A 22,561-nucleotide genomic window follows, 5' to 3' on the forward strand; every position below is an offset into this window, starting at 1 on the left:
CAACAGATATTAGAAACCTAGGAACACACTAATAAATAGCTCCTACAAAACATATACTGCACTATAGCTTGTGACTTGAGAAATGATACTAACTGGAACTTATTGGAAAATGTATTAATGGATGGAGTACCAGTGCTGTACTAGTGCATTTTGTTTACAATTAATGGGCGTTTGTCGCTACCTACCGGATAAATGATGCCTTCAGGCGTGTGCCTTCTACGTGCGCGCTATCGCGGCACGAGCGTGTCAACGTCAGCTGTCACAAGCTCACGGCTCGCGTGCACTCGTATCCACTTCTCTCGAGCTGCCTGTGTCGCTATGGAAGTACTGGATTTATCTGAAGAAACTCCTCAAGGATACTTAAGAGTAACACAATTTACGACATATTTAGTATAAACGACTTTTAAAAAGTGTTCATGAAGGGTAATGGCGTTGGAGTTTCAAAAAGGGGTGCGAATGTGTTGTCCGGCTAGCCTTGGACTTCTACCGGCTTGGTTAGCATTGGGAAGCTAGCTAGCTAGCTGCTAGCTAGCTGCTAGACTTTTCTAGAACACTTAATGGGACAACCGTGTATCAATTAGAGAATATAATGGCGTATTGTGGCACCCTTTTAATGGTTAAAGCTAACAGGCGCGGAGGGTAGGGCGCCAACAGATATGAGCAACATTAGCTCCACGTTTAGCCAGACTTTACACAGAGATGCTAATAACTGCCCCCAAGTGGGGGTGACAACGGCTGACAACAACAACATAAAGTGGGACTTGAGTGGCTGCGAGTACTGTCACGACATGAGCCCCATGGACGATGCCGTGCAGCCCGGGGTGTCGTCGGTCCAACCCGGATTGGAAGCACCCCACCTGGAACTGGAACTCAACGAGGACGGGATCCTGCTGGACTTCCCCCCAGCATCCTACATCGACAGCGGTGGCGGTGGCGGTGGTGGTGACACCGTGGAGTGCGGCGAAGGCGACGCGGCGGTGGTGGGCCCACTGTTCGACAGGAGGAAGCGGTCTCGGTCGAACAGCTCCAAGCACCACTTCAGCGACGTGGTGGTGGAGCTCGGTCCGGAGGAAGTGCGGTGGTTCTACAAGGAGGACAAGAAAACATGGAAACCCTTTGTGGGACATGACTCTCTTAACATTGAGCTAATGTTTCGGAAATACTGGGAGCTGAACCCCGGTGCAGCGAGCACCCAGGAGTCGGATAGCGGTGATGCCCCGGTGGAAGAGAATGGAGTATCACCGGTGGAGACGAGGACCAGTAGCGTCTCTTTGGAGACATCCACCAACAGCATGGACCAGAGGGACTCTGACAGCACTGACATCAACGTGGAGCCTGTTTGTGTGCGGGGAGGACTTTATGAGGTGGATGTCAGAGAGCGGGAATGCTACCCTGTTTACTGGATGCGTAAGTATCCCCCAAAATTTGAGCTGTTATGCCTCATAAAGTATATTTCTTTGCTCCCTTTACATGCCCAGTGAGGTAGTATACCTTATAGGTGCAACAAATCAACACTTTGTGCTATTCTGATCCTTTAACATGTCTTGTGACATAGAAAGTGTTAACTGACTTCTGTTAAAATACAAACAGTAGTAGTTAAAATCTACAGCAAGTAGGCCTTATGAAGTACCAAAAACATTGTGGCGCTTTCTAGACTTTTCCATGTCCAGTGATGTATGTAGAAAGTGTACACATTTGTTTAAAGCTGCATAGTAGGCCTTATAAAGGCTCCAAAACATCACAATTTTGGCAATTTAATTCCATGTCCATTGACATAGAAGGTCATCACCTTTGTGTTATAATAGTGATCCCTCATTTATCGTTGTTAACTGGTTCCAGACACAACCACGATCAGTGAATTTCCATAAAATATAATTCCTTAGATATGAATTTGCAGTTAGAGCACAGAGAACCCTGTTTATCACCTTTATAAATACAGTTTTTAACATCATTTGAGTCCTCTATACATGAAATAACAGCCCTCTAGTCACCTTTGCACTCCTATTACCCAATATAGTAGCCATAACAAAAGAAAGACAGATTGAAAGAAACATTTAAGATTACTCTTTGTGTGTTACCTAGGGGAATTGAGTGTCGGGACAGATACAAAGTGAAACAACATGAATTATTATCACTGTAAAATTTGACCCCCACATTTAAATATTTTTTTAAATGGCAAGAATATTGTAACCTTCAAGTTCTCCATTTCAATTAAAAAAAAAAGAAGTCAACCAATTATGTATTACTATTTTAGTGCTAATTTCCTCGTTCTTGTTCCATTTCATCATACTTTTTCTATACCTCAGAGCTGGTAGCCTTTTGTGGTGGCATCACATAAATATTAAAAAAACACCTCACAAGGTTCACTGCAAGTTTTATGTTTGAGGCATTTTTTTTCACATATTTGCCTTCCAGTGTCCATTCAGAAGTTTACCGACAGACATGAGATGTGTACAAAATCTCATTGTTCTGTTAAGTGAATGAGCAGTTGGATACACACAGTTATCTAATCTAACCATAATGAACCACCTTAACAAGCACTACTCCTGCATCTGTCGGTGCAGTGATGCCGCCTGCCTGTAGCCTGCTGTGTTGTTACTGTCAACGCAAGCATGTTTGTGGCTTTGTCCAAATAAGCTCTCCTGCCTCAAAAATATGACTGAGATGAAAATACGTGTTGAAATAATGTGTACATGCATTAATAATACCCTGCTCATTAATCACAGTAACCCACTAATTAATCTGTAAAAGTACTCACAGCTGGCCTCGCTCCATAATCCACCGAGACTTGGCCCTCCTGGATTTGTCTGACTTCAACTTAGAATTGCAATCAGCCGCATACCGTATTTACTGCTGTTGTAGCTGGAGAGATTTAGTTACTCAACTGCAGAGAGTACCAGTCTATCAGCGGTACAGATAGACATAGTAGTAATGGATAATTTGATAACTTGACTGTTCTGAATCTGGTTGATTGTGTGAAATCGATCAGATTCATCCTGTTTTGAAGCAACTGAGCCACAATGGAGTACACTACTTGGCCACCACCAGCAGAGGTGCTGTTGAATCACGCAACGAGATGACTGTTTTGGAAAGTCAAAGTTGTGATTATCTTATCACTAAAACACAAGGTAATTGGTAGGCCTGTCACGAAAATTGAAGAAACGATTAATCGAGCGATAAAAAAAAAGAGGTTGATCATTTTGATTAATAGACATGTGCGACATGTACGTGTGCCTGCTCCATTTCCTTGTCTTGCACAAGCAGGGTTCACCTTGTGTTTGCGTCCATTGGTTTTATAGTCATATGATTGGAAAGAGTGAGCCTCCTGTCAGCTATTTAGCCTCTTACATGGAGGCACGGACGAGCTATGTATTCAAACGCTAATATGAATTAAAGCACAAAATTTATAGTACGTCAGCCGAATGCCACAGTTTCAGTGTGGATGTGCTGTGGGGCATTCGTCCCAGACGTTGGCGCTTGCTGGGGCGTTTGACCGGCGAAGTGAATGTACAGTGCCGGGCGGCACGTGCTTGCAGATCGCGTCACTCGCTGCATTGCAGGGGGCAGGGGGTGCGAGTTTCCGGGCAGGGCCTGCATGTCGCGGGCAGCGGTTCCTGAGCCAAGTGGAGGACGTGTGGAAGGACAATTAGCAACATTTTACGCTGCCACTCAGATGTGATTCAGCTCAAATACGACCCCTTATAGTTGTTAACAGTACATAACTGTGCTTTATTAATAAAAATAACTGTGTTTTATTTTTTAATGTAGCGTCAGGAACACTTCCTGTTTCCCAGTGTGCTTTGCTGTACAGTGTTTGTAAATGTAAAAGCTGTTATTATTCTGTATTACATGTTGGTATTGTGTCTGTTTTTATCCCCGTATTGCGTTGTTGGGTGTAATTCTTTTGATGCCATGAGTAGGGTTTGTATGTGCTGTGGTGACCTGTGATTCCTGAGCATTAAAGTAGTCCATTTCTATGACTCACACAGGTACCCTACATTTGAGTACCATTTATTGGTTCAAATGTGACATGATACAAGAAACATTTGTTGATAACCTTAAAAAATGTCTAATTGGAGCTAGCGAGTGACCCTGGAGACACAGGTCATCGTTAGGATTGCAGGGTTTAATGTGTGTCTTCCTGTGTAAATATTCCATTTAACAATATGGGTACCTGTGGCCTATATACGTATGTAAAAGAAATCATTTAAATTTGTCAGCTCTGATGACATCATCTATTGGCTAACATCCACATCATGCACAACTCGTCCAGGCAACATTATTCTACTCAGTACAACACTGGTATGGAAACAGGAGTTCAGAACATTTCCCCTTTGGCAGTTGAAGAAATCTAGGCAAAAGCATTTTTATAATATTCATTCATTCATTCATTCATTTTCTACCGCTTTTTCCTCACGAGGGTCGCGGGGGGTGCTGGAGCCTATCCCAGCTGTCTTCGGGCGAGAGGCTGGGTACACCCTGGACTGGTCGCCAGCCAATCACAGGGCACATATAGACAAACAACCATTCACACTCACATTCATACCTATGGACAATTTAGAGTGGCCAATTAACCTAGCATGTTTTTGGAATGTGGGAGGAAACCGGAGTACCCGGAGAAAACCCACGCATGCACGGGGAGAACATGCAAACTCCACACAGAGATGGCCGAGGGTGGAATTGAACCATGGTCTCCTGGCTGTGAGGTCTGTGCGCTAACCACTTTACCGCCGTGCCGCCCATTTTTATAACATAATAAAAAAAAATTAATTAATGTAATCTTTATTATATAATTGTACATTACAAACACATAGTATAACACTAGTTCTTTGTAATGGTTGTGTAGTAATGTTAAGCAGTTTTACCCCCGAATGGTCTTTCTGTTAATTTCATCAGCTTTACAGATTCCAGGTCAGTTCTGCAGGCGTTATGTGCGGCGGTAACAACATTTACCCTAGTGCATGGCAATGTAATTGGCACTATTTGAGCTGTGGTGTTGCCTATTCCAGTAGAGGACACACACTGTTTAAACAGGGGACGGTGTCCATTAGAGCGGAGGCCACTTGTATAGGAAATTATATACCCTGAAGTCCACATGTGGCATGTTAAATCAACTCATTTAACCCCGTTTTTGTCATTTTGCCTTAACAGCGCAAGACCGCATACCAGTGATGAGAGGCCAGTGGTTCATCGATGGCACCTGGCTTCCTTTGGAAGAGGACGAGAGTGACCTCATCGAACGCGAGCACCTGAGCCACTTCCGCGGGCAGCAGACACAAGACACCTTCGAGACCGATTTGGTCGTCCGTACCGTCGACAGCAAAGATGGTGAGCTTATTGCTTGAACAATAAGGAAGTGTGTGCCTGTTTTAGAGAAGTACAAACCCTTTTGTGTCGATACACTAGGATTGAAAGCAACAGGTGCTTCCATTCATTCTTGAGCATGCAGGTTTCGTTTCGCCATTGCCACAGTGAGAAGCAGGTGCCAGGCATACATTGAGGCACGTCCCTTAAAGGGCCGCCCCTTGATGGCCAATAAGAAAGAGTGTCTTTGATTTAACACTCTCCTCCAAGGCTGCCTGTGTGGGAGTGTGAAGGATAGTTGCTAAGAAAAGGATTTCAAACAAAAAAAAATGTGTGCGTGTGAAAAGACATACAACTGAAAGAGATTGCATTATGCTCCCAAGGCCAGAATAAACAAAATAGTACTGCACTACTAAATTTCTATAAGTTGGAAGTGTTTAATGTAGAAAGTAGCTTAATTTTACAAATGTATTACATTAGGGCAGTATTTGTGCTCATATTGCCACTCCTGTTCTGCAAGCGTCAGATTACATACACACACGCACACAGAATGCTCACCCGCCTGTAAACACCCACACACAACATAGTGATCATAGTTTGATTATCTCCATCTCCAAGCATGTGAAATGCAAGCACAAATTTTATGTTTTAAATATGCATTAATATTAACCAGTCCTTGAAGTGATTCAGTATTCTCAAGCACGAGGGTGTGTTACGGATGATAAATTGAATCATAAAGCCCGGAGATTGGATGTGGCAGCGCTGCAGTGTCGCGCATTCATCACTTCTTACTATCTTCTCTTCATTCTCCTTTAGAAATGGTGGATGCAGAAGCAATCGATTCAGGCATGATCACATAATATATCCAGGATACGTAGTAAACCCTTGTGCTTTTCATTTTTGTGACAACAAATTCACTAGCAGTTATCTTTGTTTGTGTGTGTATATATTAGGAGAGCCATACTAACTAGCATGTATCCCAGTGGGATCTCCTCTAAGGTGGAGCACTGTCTGCTACACGTTCCGATTTCAAAACATTTTTCCCCATGGGAACTAATGACAATAGAAATAATCTGTTCCATGGTGAAACTGTGGTCATCAATGACGATATAAAACACAGTTATTAGCCTTCGTTTGCGGTTCTTCCCATTGCATACCCTTGTCATACACATAAAGCCCTTACAGCCTTTAAAGCTAAATGGACTCCTCTGATGCCTTGTACGGTGAAATAACTTCCTGTGCACTCAGCAGGTCTACTCCCTGTCGGGCTTTTTTCCCCTCCTACTTTTTAGCTGAGGGAGACACTGCTGACATTTACAAATCTAGTGGTCAGTGTTTTCGCATGGACGCCATCATCTAGTCACGTTTGATATTTGAAGTCTGCTAATTTGGCTAACAAATTGACTGGCCTTTTTAAATGTCACGTCCAGATATCTTTATGTGCCTCATTACAATTTAGCTGATGTTGAAAGTATCAGTAAATACAGGTACAACGTTAATGAGGAATGTGTAGCTGTGCTCATTTACATACTATATAACTGTTTTCATTTGTGTCCCTCCTAAACGCTTACTGAAACAATGTGAAGAATGGTGTTAAACTAAATGCTATGAGAAGAATGAACCTTATAGAAGTCTGTACATAAGAGTCACTACCCCTGTCATCATAGGCACGTGTCAAGTAGTGCTGCACGTCAGACTGTCGACTTGGCAATGAGCAACATCTCAGTACTCATGAGATGCACGTGGGCGCTCAAGGGTTTGGACCTTGGCACATCAATCTCAAAGCGCCGCTACTTGACAGATGTGCCCGTTGAAGAGTGATGACCGGGGTAGCCTGTATGGCCCATTACTCACTTTTTCTTGGTTGTTAGTTCTCTCCCACCTGCCCCCTTTCTACCTCCCCTTTCTGTTCAAATGGAGTGGATATCAGACGAGTGCTAAAGCAACATGTCACAAGCGCAAACGCTGCCAAGGTACTGTAAAAGACGAGTTTTCTCTTTACTTGAACCCGCTAGCTTTTATCCTCTCTTATCTACCTGTAGATCCTTGGTCTCTGTGGGACTAGATTTCCCTTTCTTTTAAGGATTCAGACCTTTAAAAATGACTTAGTGCTAGAACTAGGCTCAGTTATCAGCTGTTGCTTTAACTGGGCTTAGTTGCTAGAACCTCCCCCTTTTGTGCTGTGATCTAGACTTTGGTGCTATTGCTGTTCTTTTGCTGCTCATTGAGGAACCAGTGTCTCTCTTTTCCTGGCTTAAGTCTAAAGTGACATCCCTTGCAGTATTAATGATGCACGTCAGCATGAACAAAGCTCTTGGTTGCCATCGAACACAAAAGAATATCTGAATAGATGGGCCATTATGCCGTCTCGGAAATTCATCAGTGGCCTGCTTCTGGACGTATTGACCCTCATTAAATATGCTGAATAGCGAGGTCTCTGGGTCAATAGAGATACTCTTCAGAGTACTTGTATAACCCTAGTACTTAGGGTTCATCCCAGACTAAGAAAAGACTATGAATTCTGTGCAGACCTGTTTGAAAGCAAGTGAGATCAGTAGACATCTAGTAGACTCTTTCTCACAGCTTTCATCCCCCGTCTCTGTAGCCGATCATTGTGACCGTGGGCTACAATCCAAGCAAAGAGACGTCCTTGTTAGCATGTCCTCTGATTCATTGTCCTGCAGTGTGACCAATGCTGCATTTGGCTTCATCGTGCTCGGAGAATGTGATTATTAGTTGTACAGACAGACCTCCTTTGATTCATATCAGTCAACAGATACCTTCCTCCCTTGTGTTGCATGTGTTGGTGAATCTTCAAAGACGATAACCAAGCGCTAATAGTTTTTTTTAAACAGATGGACTTTAATGGTTCATGGTTGATTGCCACCCCTTCAACACTCCTTCCACAATGCATTGCCTTTCAGTGTGAAACCGTGAAGTTACTTGTATGCCTCCAATTGACATCTGACCAAGGAACTTGCATACAGTGGGGCAAAAAAGTATTTAGTCAGCCACCAATTGTGCAAGTTCTCCCACTTAAAAAGATGAGAGAGGCCTGTAATTTTCATCATAGGTACGCTTCAACTATGAGAGACAAAATGAGAAAAAAAAAATCCAGATAATCATATTGTTTGATTTTTAAAGAATTTATTTGCAAATCATGGTGGAAAATAAGTATTTGGTCAAAAACAAAAGTTCATCTCAATACTTTGTGATATACCCTTTGTTGGCAATGACAGAGATCAAACGTTTTCTGTAACTCTTCACAAGATTTTCACACACTGTTGTAGGTATTTTGGCCCATTCCTCCATGCAGATCGCCTCTAGAGCAGTGATGTTTAGGGGCTGTCGCTGGGCAACACGGATTTTCAACTCCCTCCAAAGATTTTCTATGGGGTTGAGATCTGGAGACTGGCTAGGCCACTCCAGGACCTTGAAATGCTTCTTATGAAGCCACTCCTTCGTTGCCCGGGCGGTGTGTTTGGGATCGTTGTCATGCTGAAAGACCCAGCCACGTTTCATCTTCAGTGCCCTTGCTGATGGAAGAAGGTTTTCATTCAGAATCTCACGATACATGGCCCCATTCATTCTCCCATTTACACGGATCAGTTGTCCTGGTCCCTTTGCAGAAAAACAGCCCCAGAGCATGATGTTTCCACCCCCATGCTTCACAGTAGGTGTGGTGTTGTTTGGATGCAACTCAGCATTCTTTCTCCTCCAAACACGACGAGTTGAGTTGATACCAAAAAGTTCTATTTTGGTTTCATCTGACCATATTACATTCTCCCAATCCTCTTCTGGATCATCCAAATGCTCTCTAGCAAACTTCAGACGGGCTTGGACATGTACTGGCTTCAGCAGGGGGACACGTCTGGCACTGCAGGATTTGAGTCCCTGGCGGCGGAGTGTGTTACTTATGGTAGCCTTCGTTAATATGGTCCCAGCTCTCTGCAGGTCTTTCACTAGGTCCCCCCGTGTGGTTCTGGGATTTTTGCTCACCGTTCTTGTTATCATTTTGACCCCACGGGGTGAGATCTTGCATGGAGCCCCAGATCGAGGGACATTATCGGTGGTCTTGTAGGTCTTCCATTTTCTCACAATTGCTCCCACAGTTGATTTCTTCACACCAAGCTGCTTAACTATTGCAGATTCAGTCTTCCCAGCCTGGTGCAGGTCTACAATTTTGTTTCTGATGTCCTTTGACAGCTCTTTGGTCTTGGCCATAGTGGAGTTTGGAGTGTGACTGTCTGAGGTTGTGGACAGGTGTCTTTTATACTGATAACCAGTTCAAACAGGTGCCATCAATACAGGTAACGAGTGGAGGACAGAGGAGCTTCTTAAAGAAGAACTTACAGGTCTGTGAGAGCCACAAATCTTGCTTGTTTGTAGGTGACCAAATACTTATTTTCCACCATGATTTGCAAATAAATTCTTTAAAAATCAAACAATGTGATTATCTGGATTTTTTTTTCTCATTTTGTCTCTCATAGTTGAAGCGTACCTATGATGAAAATTACAGGCCTCTCTCATCTTTTTAAGTGGGAGAACTTGCACAATTGGTGGCTGACTAAATACTTTTTTGCCCCACTGTATATTTTTCATTGGCACTTCCTCCTGGTTTCCAATGCTGCAGGGCTGCATTGTGTCTTGTATCTCAATGGTATGTCTTGCTTTATGAATGCATGATTTATAGTGAAAAAGGAAGCTGCTGAAGGGTAATCCATTTCCTCAAGAGTGGTGTTTATGATTGTTGTTATTTCTTCTGCTGGTGAAAAGGTTATGAAAAGGTAGTATTGCTAAGACTTTGGCATTTTCTGCAAGTCATCAGCATTTCCCCAAGTCCTGTCGTCTGTTCTGAAAGCATTAAATCCTCAGATCGGTTCAGAGCTGTACAAAAGAGCCATAACTGCACATTGAACCAAGTCTTCCATCAATCTCATCTGGATAATGATCCCAAATGATCGTAATATCTGTATAGTGCAGGCACAGTTACAGCGCTTTGTTCTTGTCACTGCATTGCACATAAATATTAGTTAACTCGTAAGCAGGACAACAAGCAAGAGCTTTAACCTTTTTCAAAACAAGTACTGTTTTGTGTTAACCTGTCCATCTTAAATAACTCTGATGTTGCCTGTATTCTCTCACAACTTCTCTTGTGTTTTTTTTCCTGACTCTTTGTCAATGCATTATGTTTTCTCACTCTTGCTTTCCTCCCAATCCTGCAGCCATCCACAGCCTGAAGCTGACTCGGACGCATGTGGACTGGCACAGCGTGGATGAAGTCTACCTCTACAGTGACGCTACCACCTCCAAAATCGCTCGCACTGTGACACAGAAACTTGGTTTCTCCAAAGGTCTGGGGGAAGAGGATGAGGATGTCTTTACTTCTTGAAAAGCTTGAAAAATAATTTAAAATTCTCCGTTCTTCTAGCCTCCAGTAGCGGAACTCGGCTTCATAGAGGTTACGTTGAGGAGGCCTCTCCAGAGGACAGACCCCCTCAGACGACACACATTGTCTTCGTGGTCCATGGCATCGGACAGAAGATGGACCAGGGGCGCATTATCAAAAATACTGGAATGTAAGTTTTGAGAGTTTACATTTAGTAGGAGTTTGCACATCATTTTGTGACATGAAGGAGTCTGTCGTAGACAATTGAATACATTTTATACAACGATGGAACTTAACGTTCCAACTTTCTGGATTCCTGAAGTATAACACCTCATTGTGTACCAAACACATTTTGCTGCATCCAAAACATGTACTTTGACTAAATGTTCCACCTCATTAAACCTACGCAGCGTAGTCCACCCACCATGTTGCTAAAAGTGAATCAAAAAGGTAACTATGCAGGTGAGCTGACATCTGCATTGACACATTTTTTTCTTTTTTTTAAATCAATATTCAGACAATAAAGAAAGTGACACTGACTCAAATCAGAAATATTCAATAGTGTCCATAATACGCATTACATTTTGTTTTTCTCCTCATCAATACACTATCGGGAACTATTGTTTAATATCAGTTTTCTGCATGTTTAATTCATTTGATTTTAAAAGCTCTAGACATTCCATAATTACAATATTGAATAATTTGGAGAAATTAAAGTTTGTTCCTTTTGATACAATGTACTTGCATCACTATGCCATATATTAGCATTACATGAATGGAAAAATGGTCTCAAAATAACAAAAATATTGTTTATCTGCAATAATTTAAAAGACAAATATTGTCCAGCTAAGTTTCTTATTGTGACAGGCCTACAAAACCTGTTAGAGAATATGATATGATAAATTATATGTTCCAGCCATTTGTTTTTGCAGGTGGGGGCTTATCATAGTGACACATGGTTTATGTTTTGTTTCCCTCCTCGGTTGTTGCTTGCAAAGGAGAGTGTGTCCAATCAAGACTGATAACCGTTTTAAAGACAATACATTCAGTCACATTATTATAATGTGAGAGTGAACAGATAGTGCCAAATATAAAATGATAGCGCAAAATCTTTTTGCGGCAGGCCGCCCACTTTTCCTCTTCATGAACGTTCCACAACAGTGTTGGCAGAGAATTCAGACGAGAGGAGCCATGTGTGTCTGTGTCAAAAAGTTAGGGTCAGGCCATTAACAGCGGCTTAGGGTGGCTAAGCAGGTAAAGTAGACCAAGTCAAGCTGCAGAGCGCCTTAAGCTTCGCTAGCTACCTAGGGATTACGACCTACAAACACCCGCCCAGCCAAGAGGAAACATCAGCGTGGCACGTCTAGCCACCTCTTCTTCTGGACTACCTCCAGTGTTTTGTATTTGGTGTTACGTCTAGCTCTGAGAGTACAGTTTTAAGTCTGTTTAAGGTTCACATATGTCAAGAATGTCACTTGTCTGCTAAGAACTATTCATGATCAAACACTGTTGTCTTTACAAGATAAGCAGACCTGCTAACATCTACGTATTTTTCATACTCTGCATGCATACACCCACTACATAGTTGTGTGTGTGTGTGTGTGTGTGTGTGTGTGTGTGTGTGTTTGTGTGTGGCAGTCTGATGTACAGTGATTGTGTATGGGAGGCATACTACAATACATAGTTGTTTATGTGTTTGTGTGTGGTAGTGTGATGTTCATGATGATGTACAATATTTGTCCCATGCACAGAGAGCAAGAAAATGGGGCATAATGCAATGAAATGAATGTTCGACTGGATGTTATCAAGGCACTATTGGAAGATAATGCTGCCTTAAAAAAACTATGGAAGAAAGTAGAGCGTTATGCAATGATGCTAAGGTTCTACAGTATTATATCAAGGCACTATCGGAAGATAATGCTGCCTTAAAAAAACCTATGGAAGAACGTAGAGCGTTATGCAATGATATTGAGGTTCTACAGGATGCAATCTAGGCACTATTGCAAGATAATGCTGCCTTTAAAAACCTATTGAAGAAAATAGAGTGTTATGCAATGATACTAAGGTTCTACAGTATTATATCAAGGCACTATTGGAAGATAATTCTGCCTTAAAAAAAACCTATGGAAGAACGTAGAGCGTTATGCAATGATACTAAGGTTCTACAGTATTATATCAAGGCACTATTGGAAGATAATGCTGCCTTAAAAAACCTATGGAAGAACGTAGAGCGTTATGCAATGATACTAAGGTTCTACAGTCTTATATCAAGGCACTATTGGAAGATAATGCTGCCTTAAAAAAAATTTGGAAGAAAGTAGAGCATTATGCAATGATGCTAAGGTTCTACAGTATTATATCAAGGCACTATTGGAAGATAATGCTGCCTTAAAAAAACCTATGGAAGAAAGTAGAGCGTTATGCAATGATGCTAAGGTTCTACAGTATTATATCAAGGCACTATTGGAAGATAATGCTGCCTTAAAAAAACCTATGGAAGAAAGTAGAGCATTATGCAATGATGCTAAGGTTCTACAGTATTATATCAAGGCACTATTGGAAGATAATGCTGCCTTAAAAAACCTATGGAAGAAAGTAGAGCGTTATGCAATGATATTGAGGTTCTACAGGATGCTATCTAGGCACTATTGCAAGATAATGCTGCCTTTAAAAACCTATGGAAGAAAATAGAGTGTTATGCAATGATACTAAGGTTCTACAGTATTATATCAAGGCACTATTGGAAGATAATTCTGCCTTAAAAAAACCTATGGAAGAACGTAGAGCGTTATGCAATGATACTAAGGTTCTACAGTATTATATCAAGGCACTATTGGAAGATAATGCTGCCTTAAAAAAACCTATGGAAGAACGTAGAGCGTTATGCAATGATACTAAGGTTCTACAGTCTTATATCAAGGCACTATTGGAAGATAATGCTGCCTTAAAAAAATTTGGAAGAAAGTAGAGTGTTATGCAATGATGCTAAGGTTCTACAGTATTATATCAAGGCACTATTGGAAGATAATGCTGCCTTAAAAAACCTATGGAAGAACGTAGAGCGTTATGCAATGATGCTAAGGTTCTACAGTATTATATCAAGGCACTATTGGAAGATAATGCTGCCTTAAAACCTATGGAAGAAAGTAGAGCATTATGCAATGATGCTAAGGTTCTACAGTATTATATCAAGGCACTATTGGAAGATAATGCTGCCTTAAAAAAACCTATGGAAGAAAGTAGAGCGTTATGCAATGATATTGAGGTTCTACAGGATGCTATCTAGGCACTATTGCAAGATAATGCTGCCTTTAAAAACCTATGGAAGAAAATAGAGCGTTATGCAATGATACTAAGGTTCTACAGTATTATATCAAGGCACTATTGGAAGATAATGCTGCCTTAAAAAACCTATGGAAGAACGTAGAGCGTTATGCAATGATACTAAGGTACTACAGTCTTATATCAAGGCACTATTGGAGGATAATGCTGCCTTAAAAAAAATTTGGAAGAAAGTAGAGCGTTATGCAATGATGCTAAGGTTCTACAGTATTATATCAAGGCACTATTGGAAGATAATGCTGCCTTTAAAAACCTATGGAAGAAAATAGAGCGTTATGCAATGATACTAAGGTTCTACAGTATTATATCAAGGCACTATTGGAAGATAATGCTGCCTTAAAAAACCTATGGAAGAACGTAGAGCGTTATGCAATGATACTAAGGTACTACAGTATTATATCAAGGCACTATTGGAAGATAATGCTGCCTTAAAAAAAATTTGGAAGAAAGTAGAGCGTTATGCAATGATGCTAAGGTTCTACAGTATTATATCAAGGCACTATTGGAAGATAATGCTGCCTTTAAAAACCTATGGAAGAAAATAGAGCGTTATGCAATGATACTAAGGTTCTACAGTATTATATCAAGGCACTATTTGGAAGACAATGGTGCACACCACCCGCGAGGAAGAGAAAGAATCACTGAGCAAATAAATTAAAACTATAACTGATGAGATGGACAAGGATGCACAAAGGAAGCTATCAATCTAAATGGTCAATGAGAGTTGTTGTTGCTTGCATGAATTGACGTCATCTCACACTGTCAGCCCTAACAAAGAGCTATAAAGGCAGGGGTGTCCAAAGTGCAGCCAAAGGGTCCGTGTGTGTACCTTGCAAACTGAATACCCACTGCTGTTGTTCAGGTTGAGGGAGGGTGTCAGGAAGATGGAGGAGAAGCACTTTTCAGAGCACAACCATGAGCATGTGGAGTTTCTGCCCGTCGAGTGGCGTTCCAAACTGGCCCTGGATGGAGGTTTGAGATGTTCCCTTTTATGCAGACATTTATTGGTGACAGTCCCTTTGTAGCAGGATAGCCTAAGCCATCTACTTTTACTTTTTCTCCATGTGTAGATACTGTAGACTCCATCACACCAGACAAACTGAGAGGCCTGAGAGATCTTCTCAACAGCAGTGCCATGGACATCATGTATTACAACAGCCCGCTTTACCGAGATGAGGTGAGGGTGCTAACAAATACGTTTCTGTTTTTGTTTTTGTACAAACATCTCACTCATCTTCTCTCCATCTAGATCACCAAGGGACTAACACAAGAGCTGAACAGACTCTACTCTCTCTTCTGCTCCCGCAACCCCGAGTTCGAGGACAGGGGAGGCAAAGTCTCCATCGTGTCCCACTCTCTTGGCTGCGTCATTACCTATGACATCATGACCGGCTGGGACCCAGTACGCTTCTGCCTGCAGGAGCACCACGCCGTGGAGGAGGAGCTGGACCTGCAGTGGATGTCCTACGAGGAGAGACATCTCCTAGAGCAACTGCGCTACACTAGAAATAGGTACGACTTCTTGTCTTTCTATATTTCAATTACGAGAGCACAATTTATATTTGGAATGATTTCATTTTATTGTCATTTATTTTTTAAATTATAATTTTGATTCAACATGATTACATTTCATATTAATGTAGTGGTGCTTCATTTGTTTAGTCCATTTATTTGCCAGAGTAACACTGTAAAATATGAATGGTATATTGTACTAATCTATTTTTACAATGAGGGTTAACTAATATACAGTACATGTGTACAAATTACTATTTAAATGTAATAATTCTGTGTTAATTTGTGATCAGGTCAACAGGATAATCAAACGATCAGCTTAGTTAGGATTTTATAAACATTTTAAACAACTAAACACATTCCGTCTAATAAATGATACTCTACAGTTTAGGCACACCCACATCTACTATTTGAGGAAATGCAGTAATCAAATATGAATCTTCGCAATTACATTGTGGCCTTTTTAATGCTGAGTCATGTGGCAGGTTATGTTATTGCATTAGCAAGAAGCTGTATTACATCAGCACCACACACGGTTGCCTGTAGGAGCAGCTCACTTGCACCACCATCTGTCCAGTCTGTGTAATGGCAGTCTCCACTGGAATGAGATGAATACAATACTCAAGAGCCACAAAAGCCCGGTTTGTCTGTTCTGTTGTGGTGTTTTGTGTGTGTTTATGTCCCTTTCTGCTTGTGACAGATTACGTGAGCTGGAAAATCAGCTGTTAGCACTGGAAGCCTCTAAACCGTCAGCACCTCCAGCACTCAAATTTAAGGTGTGTACTACAAAAAATTACTTTTACATTCTTCTACGTTTATTCTCAGTCTCTACTGAGTGACAGTACAGTACATTTTAATGAGTTTTAATTCTCTTTTTCCATATTTTAGGTAGAGAACTTCTTCTGCATGGGTTCCCCTCTTGCGGTCTTTTTGGCGCTGAGAGGAATCCGGCCTGGTACCAGCTGCCACCAGGACCACATCCTTCCCACTTCCATCTGCAGCAGGCTCTTCAACGTCTTCCATCCTACAGATCCTGTGGTTAGTCAGCATTGATTTCCTTCATATGGATTTCATTCTGCACCTACTGTATGCGCTAAATCAGGGGTCTCAAACTCGCGGCCCACGGGCCAAATGCGGCCCGCGATACGCTAGTTTGAGGCCCCCACCTTGATACCAAAGTTTAATGTTGAAATGACAGCTTAAAGCTGTGTGCACACCGGACACAATTAACATGATTTTGCCCCGCCCATACTGTTACCCTACCCTGCTACCCCGCCCTGTTTTGCTTTGGATTAGCAATGAAGCTAAAGGCTTATGACGCTGGGTACAAATAAATGCAGGAAATGATTTGGAATAAAAGGGAAAATACACGTCAAGATAAAGCATCTCATCAAACATGTTGTTAAAGTTACCACGCTGCTCCCAGATGGAACTGAGTACGATGCTAACTTGCTAATTGGGTCCAATTATTAAGTTTCATTAATGTTCATGTTAAAGGTTAAATAACTGTTAATACTGTACATTTGAATATGAAAAAAATTATTTCTCTACCAACTGTATGTGGTTTCTTACGTTTTTCTTATTTGCTGTTTTATTATTATTTTACTTATTTATTACTGATTGATTTATTTATTGTTTTTATTCTTAATTTGTTTATTTATTTTTTTATCTTATTTTGTGTATAGAAAAATAAAAATTAAGATATTTGAGAACAGTGGAATGTTTTATCAGATATTTTGGTGTGGGAAAACCGGAAACAAAGTACTGAAAAAGTGTAGGGTATAGCAGAAGCAAAAGCATTGAAGATATTTTTTTTTTTATTGATTTTTTTTTTTCCAGTTTTTAATAAATGCGTTTTGGGTTTTTTTTGAAAACCTGATGCGGCCCGGCTTCACCCAGAACCTAGCTCCGGTGGCCCCCAGGTAAATTGAGTTTGAGACGCCTGCTCTAAATGATTGTTGCTCTTTTTCCAGGCCTATAGACTGGAACCCCTCATCCTCAAGCATTACAACAATATTGCACCTGTCCAAATACACTGGTAAAACTCACTGACTACATTGTAGTAACATGTGGTGAGTCATAGATACCAATAAACGTCTTGCATGTGTGCTCCATCAGGTGCAGCGCCACCAACCCTACCCCTTACGATGAGATGCGACTCACTTTCCTAAACCTTGTTAAAGAGCCCACATCTGACACAGAGAGCATCCCCAGCCCAAGCACTTCTCCTGTCCTGCCACGCAGACACTACGGAGAGTCCATCACCAGTTTAGGCAAGGCCAGCATATTGGGTAAGAAGACAGTATTGAGAGTCTCATCATCATCTCACTTTAATCACGCTATTTTTTATTATGATTATATCCACATACAAGGCAGTTCACTATGCATTTTGTAGTACATGTACTATTTGTAGTATTTCTTGAGATTTGCTCTGAAGATAAAATAAGACCAGCTACTTGTTGGGGAGGGGTCGATAATATTCATTCATTTACTACCACTGATCTTCATGAGGGTCGCGACGGTGCTGGAGCCTATCCCAGCTCACGATTACATTTAGTCCATATTTAAGTCATATGTAATCTGAATTAATTGCAGATAGAAGTTTTCATCTGTAACAAGTAGGATGTAAATTTCTTTGTGGTAAACGATTCGATACGCATCTGGATGCATGTGTTAAAATGTTATTTTCTTTTTATTGTAATGGTACTGGTTTTATTTGAATAACTTGAATTGGCTCATTGTAGTGTATTGTTTGAGATCCTTACTCGACCCTCAATCCTTACTCAATGAAATACTGTGGCTTTTTAACGTATTTAAGTGTTTCAAAAATGTCTTTTAAAAACAGAAAGATTCAATACTGTCTACAAGCGATACCATTCGATGTGATTAGACGTTATTTCTATATTACAAAATATAAAAACGGCATTCTTACAGTATTTTTAAACATGTAAAAGAGCACATCATTACACCAACTATGCTGTAAGCGATCACTGTAATACATATATGTATATATGTTTTGCTGATGTGTTAACCATCTGTCCTGGTGTGTAGTTACCAATGTGCTAATGCTAAAAAAAAATATATATATATATTTATTTTATAAATTTAATTAATTTTATATACATTTTACATAACAATTGTCGTTTAGTCGTATATTTATATAAATGTTGTATAAATTTATATATAATTTTTTTATAAAAATTAAAATATATATATTTTATAAAAATAAATTTTATATAATTTTTATATGAACGTCGTCGTTTAGTCGTATATTTATATACATTTTATATAAATGTATATATATTTTTATATAAAAAATATATATAATATATATATATATATATATTTTTTTTTTGTCATTGGAAGAATCTACGTAAACTTTTTGCCCAATCCTAGTACCAAAGCTCCTTCCCTTATTAACATGTTTTTTCTTGATCTGTCTGTCTTGCTGTAGGTGCGGCGAGTATCGGGAAGGGCATCGGCGGCATCCTCTTCTCTCGTTTCTCCCGCTCCAACAGCCAACCCTCCGTCTCCATATCGCTGGAGGGCGGGACTAACCCTGAAGATGAGGAGCAGAAGCGAACGGAGAGCCAATCGGCATATGGCCTCTCCACCATGGCCCGGCCCACCTCGCCCACCACTGACACATCACGTGAGTCCTCCACACAGTTGGGTCTTTTAAAGGCTTTCCCGTTGAGAATACGTCACGATTACATAACGCAGCAATGTCTCTGTCCTCAGTGGATCTTGAACGCCGTGTCGACTTTGAGCTCCGGGAAGGTCTGGTGGAAAGTCGTTACTGGTCCGCCGTGACCTCGCACACGGGCTACTGGTGCTCACATGACATAGCGCTTTTCCTGTTGACCTTCATATACGGGCAGACGAAGACGCCCTCTGACCCAGAAGAAGAAGACGATATCCCAGAGCCTGACTGAAAACCATTTTTGAGAAGATTTAGAAAATGTTATTTTTTATGCAGATATTTTTCCTATGATCCAACTCTATGAACATTTGGGAATCATGACCTTGTAGTTTCATTCCAGTTTTTGTTAATTTAAAGTTGTGTAGTTCAGTGCAGTATCTCACCTAAACTAAGAACCTTTAAACGACAGCAACCATAGCTAGTATGACTACTAGTCCATTCACCAGAGAGTCTGGAGCCTTCATGACACTGCTGCCTGTTGCTCCGCCATGAGACCATGTTTTGTTTTTTTTTGTTTAGTTTAGTTTAGGTTTTATTTGCCTTTTCAAACCAGCCAAACATTGTGATTTAAACATTAGGGCATTTTAAGTACTGTATGAGGAATCTCCCTATGCATCAGACATTAGAAGAGATTGCAGCCTAAAGTTCAGAAGAACACGTTTCAGCATGGCCAGTTAGCAAATGATATACACCATAGCAGAAAAACTCCCACATCCCTCTTTTGTTTTGTTCAGTATTTAAGCGTCAGCTTTACAGATGCCACTTGGCAGGTTCTGCAGTTACCTGTTGAAGTGTAACCAACGTCGACTGGAGCAAAGGCCACTATTTAGTCGGGGTGTCCTGATACAGGTTTTTCCACTTCAGATACCGATATCGCAGCTTTAGTGATATCAATATGTTACTTTATCGGCACAAATTTTGCGTACCATATTTTCCAAACCATAAGCTGCATCAGTCAAAAATGTGTCTTACTGGAGTTTAGGTTACATTGACCAGTATTAATAATGGAGTCAGCTATTTTGTGTCATGGCACCCTAACATACACAAGAGAAGAAGACTCTCGGAGGGTGGGGGGGGGCAATAATTATACTCGGTTTATTTGTTCACTTTAATGCCTGGTACGACTAAAGGTACTTTTGTTTTTACAAATACAATGATGAAAACAAAAATAGCACATAAGACAGTCATTTAAAAATGTATATCTAGCCATTTCCAAAGTTTTCTTTTAAGTATGCAAATGTATCAAATAGCCATATATTCAACTCCAAAACTTCATTTTGGTATTCACAAATGAATTAAAATAGACTGATTGTGTATTTAGTGGGTCAGACATAATTAGTAATATACCCCACTTCTCAATCCACACAGGTATCATATGTTATATTTAATTATAGTTGCAATTATAGTTGAGGGGTATTAAAAAGTATTCAGTAAAAAATGCTCTGTATTATTCAATTTCTGTACCTACCTAAACTTGAATTATTGCGACCACTTCGTGTCACCCCCTGAAAAAATACCACCCCATTTTAAGATTTTTGATCAGCCAAACCATGGCAAAAAAGTGCCACTCAACATTTGGTAATTCAAGTAATTTTGGAGTGTGAAATGTCGGAAAAGGAGTGATCATGTGATCATCACATTCTGCTGAATAGAAGTGCCAGAGCGGAGTGTGGAATGGTGATATCTAACATTTATGATGCAGGCCGATTTTTTGCTGATATTACACCGATATCAATATTGGATCAGGACAGCCCAACTATTTAGCATCAACCTCCTTATGCAATAAAACACTTTCAATTTCTAGATTTATGCCCTATCCTTAATATTTGGATATGTCATTTCCCCTGTGATTGGTTTCAGCATTTAATCATTGATTTTCCTTCAGGAATTCCAATTAGTATTATACCAATGGCCTATATTCGTAGTAGTGTCCTTTCACAAACCCATGCATGGGTGTAATGATGCTATTTGTATGTGGAAAAAGAAACCAGTGCCAACATACGCCATATTTGTGTAAATGAAATCCATTCTGTCACACTAGCAATGCATGGAGATTAGAAATGACACTGTGCAGATCCTACTTTTTTTATTTGATCGGCATGATCTGCAAGAGCTGCTTCTTTACAGTGCTGCTTTCTCTTTCGCGCAATCAAGGGCTGATGCGTCCGTGAACAGACTTCATTGTTGTTTATTGGTGTCAAAAGTCACTTACTGTATGTCTTTGTAATGTGTCCTATTGACTGAAACCCACAGAAGCCTTCCAGACAAGCTCAAAAGATGGAAAGAGATCCAAGAAATGAAATGAAAGGAAAGGAAAGGGAGTGGCACCTCGTCATTGTTTCTTCTCCCCATTTGTTTTCTTTACATTTGCACAATTTAAATGGAGGCAGTTCAAAATCAAAAGCACAGCTGCATTTGACTTTTTTTTTTTTTAAAGGAAGATAGTATATTTTTCTTATTAAAGGCACTTTTGTAGGTTCCCTTCTTAAACATGACCCAATCAGGTGAATGAGGTGTGCATTCAAGTGTCTACTTGCCTGTAATGGACCCTAACTTCCATCCAAAGCACTCTTACTGTATTTATTTACTTTCATTAAATGCTTTCCTTGTTTTGGACGACTCTGCAAATCTCATTTGCATACATTTAAAGCAGCGGTGTCCAAAGTGCAGCCTGGGGGCTGTTTTTTTTTTTTTTTTTTTTGATCCGCGGCACATTCAAAAGCAGGCGTGGGCAAACTTTTTGACTCAAGGGGTCAAAATTTAACAAAATTGATGGGGGGGGGGGGGCAGATTATATATTTTACACGTAACAGTCCACCTGTAATTATTGTATCCGTAAAAGTGTCACGCAATCTGCTAATATGTGCTTGTGGCCCTTTTTTCAGGAGCACTTTGTAAACAGCAGACCACATCAAATAGCGAAATTGATAAAACAGCTACTTAAACCATCAAAAGGTTGGCTCAAGCCATGTTGCCAGGTTGTATGTTAAGTTTAAATGAAATACTTTGGAAAGAACGGGCGGGCCTTATCCAAACACTTGGCGGACCGGATGTGGCCCCTGGGTCGTAGTTTGCCCACACCTGTTCTAAAGTATAATTTCAACAAGAAACTTAGAAAATGCAAAAAATTTTTTTTACAAGAATAACATCAAAGAGAAAACAAGTAATGTTTTTGTAGCATAAAGTTTAAACATTATAGAATAAAGACGTTTTTGTGAAAGTCTTAATATTATGAGAAAACTATGTTTGTATGAAAGTATAATTACAAGAAATCTCAAGAAGAAAATTGAAAAAACAGCACAAATGGAAAA

At 40.4% G+C, this 22,561-nt stretch overlaps 1 protein-coding gene across 2 annotated transcripts; it reads left to right on the forward strand.

Annotated features, from left to right (window-relative positions):
* The first annotated feature begins 281 nt into the window (after nt 1–281).
* Nucleotides 282–21,080, forward strand: ddhd1a (DDHD domain containing 1a). Of its 2 annotated transcripts, XM_058090959.2 has the most exons (14): nt 282–1,407; nt 5,152–5,328; nt 7,176–7,277; nt 10,530–10,658; nt 10,736–10,883; nt 14,898–15,007; nt 15,106–15,212; nt 15,285–15,547; nt 16,248–16,323; nt 16,436–16,585; nt 17,521–17,585; nt 17,666–17,838; nt 19,002–19,199; nt 19,289–21,080. In XM_058090959.2, the coding sequence occupies exons 1-14, from the start codon at nt 657–659 to the stop codon at nt 19,480–19,482; spliced, it is 2,643 nt and encodes an 880-aa protein (XP_057946942.2). In that variant the 5' UTR covers nt 282–656; the 3' UTR covers nt 19,483–21,080. The 2 variants fall into 2 exon arrangements, with proteins under 2 accessions (XP_057946942.2, XP_057946943.2); XM_058090960.2 differs by lacking the exon at nt 7,176–7,277.
* Nucleotides 21,081–22,561: the final 1,481 nt, after the last annotated feature.

This window comes from Doryrhamphus excisus, linkage group LG14 (assembly GCF_037039965.1).
Source record: "Doryrhamphus excisus strain RoL-2023G ecotype Guam linkage group LG14, RoL_Dexc_Guam_v1.1, whole genome shotgun sequence".
Taxonomy (NCBI): Eukaryota; Metazoa; Chordata; class Actinopteri; order Syngnathiformes; family Syngnathidae; genus Doryrhamphus; species Doryrhamphus excisus.

Coding starts and splice junctions, on each gene's coding strand:
- ddhd1a (XM_058090959.2), top strand. CDS start 657: ATGAGCAACATTAGCTCCACGTTTAGCCAGACTTTACACAGAGATGCT. Junction 5,329..7,175: donor TACCGTCGACAGCAAAGATG/GTGAGCTTATTG, acceptor CTTGGTTGTTAG/TTCTCTCCCACCTGCCCCCT. Junction 19,200..19,288: donor GCCCACCACTGACACATCAC/GTGAGTCCTCCA, acceptor CTCTGTCCTCAG/TGGATCTTGAACGCCGTGTC.